Genomic DNA, 3,058 nt, shown 5'->3' on the forward strand with positions numbered 1-3,058 from the left:
GTGAAGACCTTCCCTGTTTTCCACTCTGTCTGAGGGATGTGAAGTTGACTGGTTACTGCCACACGTCCATCTGCACTCATGCTGATGTCATTCGTTGATGGAGATGCTTGCTGAGACTCAGGAAACCATTTAATTTGAGGGTTGAAGCCCCATCCAGAGCACAAGATCCTCTGTGGTCCTGACTCTTTACTGGGGACCTGAAGGAGCTCCACTGATGGGTCCACTAAACATTATGTGAGCAAATGAATAAATCAATGAATCGATCGATCACATTATCAGTTCATTGTTCAAAGAACAGAAAGAGAAACTCCTCTCACCAAAAATATTGCCAGTGGGGTTTGACTTGAAGCTGCTGGAGAAACCTTGATTCACTTTGCAGGTGAAACTTGTTTCTCTCTTCCAGTAGTTTGGAGGGACAGTGAAGCGTCTACTGACTGAATGGAGGCCTGGGGCTTCAGGAAGATCAACATACTGTTTGTCAGAGATGTCAACACTGTTGGCCTGAAAGGTGATGTAGAGGTCACTGGAGGAGAGTTGTGTGACGTCACACTCCAGCACAGAACTGTTTCCCTTCAGCAAATCTGGGAGAGTCCTGATCTCCACTGATGGAGCTGTAACTGCAGGCGCTGGATGATACAGAAAGAAAACAAGGAAGAATTATTTTAGGTACTTTGCTGTCACAACACACCTGATTTTTATTTTGTCTTCTCCTCTGACCTGCAACATTTATTGTCTCCTCAGTGGATGAGAAGCAGCGATGTTCAACTTTACATTTCAGAAGCTTCAGTTGTTTCCACCGACTCGAGGAAACCTTCAGAGTGCTTATTAAATGAGTTGTATTTGTGACCTGGTTCACTTGGTTACTGGATGGGGGTTGCCCATCCATCAGCCAGGTCACGTTGGCATCAAACACTGTGCGGACTGAACATGTTGCCGTCACATCAGACGTTGACTCCATTACTGTCTTGAAGCTGGGAATCTCCACATGAACTGAAGGAGGGGCGCTTGTCTGTGCTGCAGAAAAAAACATGTTTGGCCATACATGTTAATCACAACATGCATTTTTGTATCAAAAATGTTCATATTGTGACTTGAGACATTAGCCATATATACTTACTTTGACAAATACTTATTGTTTTATGAAATTCACTGCCGTTGTGAGTGGACCAGCATGTAAAATTTGAGCCACCTGTCCACTGTTTCATATTTGGCTCAATCTCACTGCTTAGACTGAAGGTTTTCTCCACTCCCTTCACACTCTGCAGCTTCCTTTGGGTTTGCACAATGTTTAGAGATTGGTTGTCCCGTTGCCACATCACACTCAGTTGGTCTGGAAAGAAGCCACTTAGGGTGCAGAGGAGTCTGACAGGTGAGGCCCCGATTACACCTTCCCACACAGGGTGTAATGTGATGTTTGGAGAGACAACCCGCAGTCCTGAGACGGAGAAGAGATTATTTTTACTTTACTTGCCTCATTCTAAAAGCTGAACATGGAATATTTTGAAAATTTGAGCTCAATTTATCTCTTCACCTATACATACCTTCAGATTTTGTAAACAATTCTAAGTGTAATGTCTCTGTATTTCGGCTAGATGGCAGAGTTGTACTTTTACAGTGTCTGGTGTTATAAAGTCAGGTGGAGATGGAGGCGATGGGGCTGGAAGTCTGTTGCACAGATGCCGCAGAATGACAGGGCAGAGTGATCACAGCTAGCAGCAAGCGGAAGCATTGAGTAACACCCAGATCCCAAAAAAGTACCAAAATGCAGAAGTGAAACAGAGCCAAGAGCAACGGTGCATTGCAGACACCAGGTGTGAGGTGCGCTTATGCCAGTAAGAGAAACAGAGTGCACATTTAAATATCTCAGATCAGTTATCACAACGATTTTACATGGCTTCTCATGACTTTGCTAAAGCGATTGTAAAATCTCCACATTTACATATTGAGTAGAACACGGGCTGTTGATTCCAGGTGCTGGGGAGGTGATGAACACAACAACATATTACATAGTTAAAATAAAAATAAGAAATGGTATTCTTATGAGTATTATGTATTAAACATTTACAGGTGAAACTATAGACAGTATGAACAGTTTCAGAATAACAGATGAGAGAACAAAGATGGAGGAGCAACATTAATGGTTATGTTCATTTAAACATTTATTTTTAAAATTACATAAAGCTCTTGTAATAAGAATGGAAAAAAGGACAGCTGTGATTACTTACATCAAACTATGAGTTTATAAGAAAAGTGTGTGAAAAACAGTTTTGTACAGAAAGTTTTCCTTGTTTCATTTAACCTGAAAAAACAGAAGAAAACAAATACAGATTAGTAATGTTGCTCCAACATTACATTTATTCATTTAGCTGACGCTTTTGTCCAAAGCGACTTACAATTGCTATACATGTCAGAGGTCACACGCCTCTGAAGCAACTAGGGGTTAAGTGTCTTGCTAAGGGACACAATGGTGGATGACAGTGGGAATCGAACCCAGGTCTCCCACACCAAAGGCAAGCATCTTATCTATGCGCCATCACCAAAAGAGTTTAATGTTTAAAAGCATTGAATTGCACAACGGTTGTTGTTTTTGTGTCCAACCCCCCGGACACCCATACATCACTGATGGTTGATCTTTTGCTGCAATCACTTTTAGAATTTAATCTTTAGATGGAGATAGTGGCGCTGTGGGATCATTTTAGTTGTTGGTCAGAGCGGTAAATACATCAGCAGACAACAAGATGTAATTTTCTGAGGTAGTTATGATGTGATTACATTATGATGGTTATTATCATGTGTCACAGCTATGCCCTGTATGAATCTATTGTTACTCCACTCCTCATGTTAGATTTTTGTCAACCCATCTGTGTTGTTTGAATACATAAAACTGTTTACTCAGTTGTGTTTTTCTGGTTAATATGTGCTCCACTCTGACATGTAAACTCAGTATTACCTTGAAAGCTGTGGTTGCAATGGTGAACATCAGAGTGATGATGAAGAGAAGGATGAAGGTGAGGGCTATTCTCCCCATGTCATCTTCTGCCTCGATGGTACTGTTCCA

The 3,058-nt window shown here is 41.4% G+C and overlaps 1 gene segment (V, D, J or C); it reads right to left on the reverse strand.

The window, feature by feature from the left end:
- Positions 1 to 4: 4 nt before the first annotated feature.
- On the reverse strand, positions 5 to 3,044 carry LOC123966121 (the record flags this gene model as incomplete). The annotated part of the segment is given in 5 exon segments: positions 5 to 223; positions 318 to 626; positions 718 to 1,014; positions 1,118 to 2,299; positions 2,951 to 3,044. Coding segments are annotated over 4 exon segments (1,024 nt in total), but the record flags the coding sequence as incomplete, so codon positions are not given.
- Between the last annotated feature and the right edge of the window lie 14 nt (positions 3,045 to 3,058).

Source organism: Micropterus dolomieu, unplaced genomic scaffold (genome assembly GCF_021292245.1).
Source record: "Micropterus dolomieu isolate WLL.071019.BEF.003 ecotype Adirondacks unplaced genomic scaffold, ASM2129224v1 contig_12731, whole genome shotgun sequence".
In the NCBI taxonomy this organism is placed as follows: domain Eukaryota; kingdom Metazoa; phylum Chordata; class Actinopteri; order Centrarchiformes; family Centrarchidae; genus Micropterus; species Micropterus dolomieu.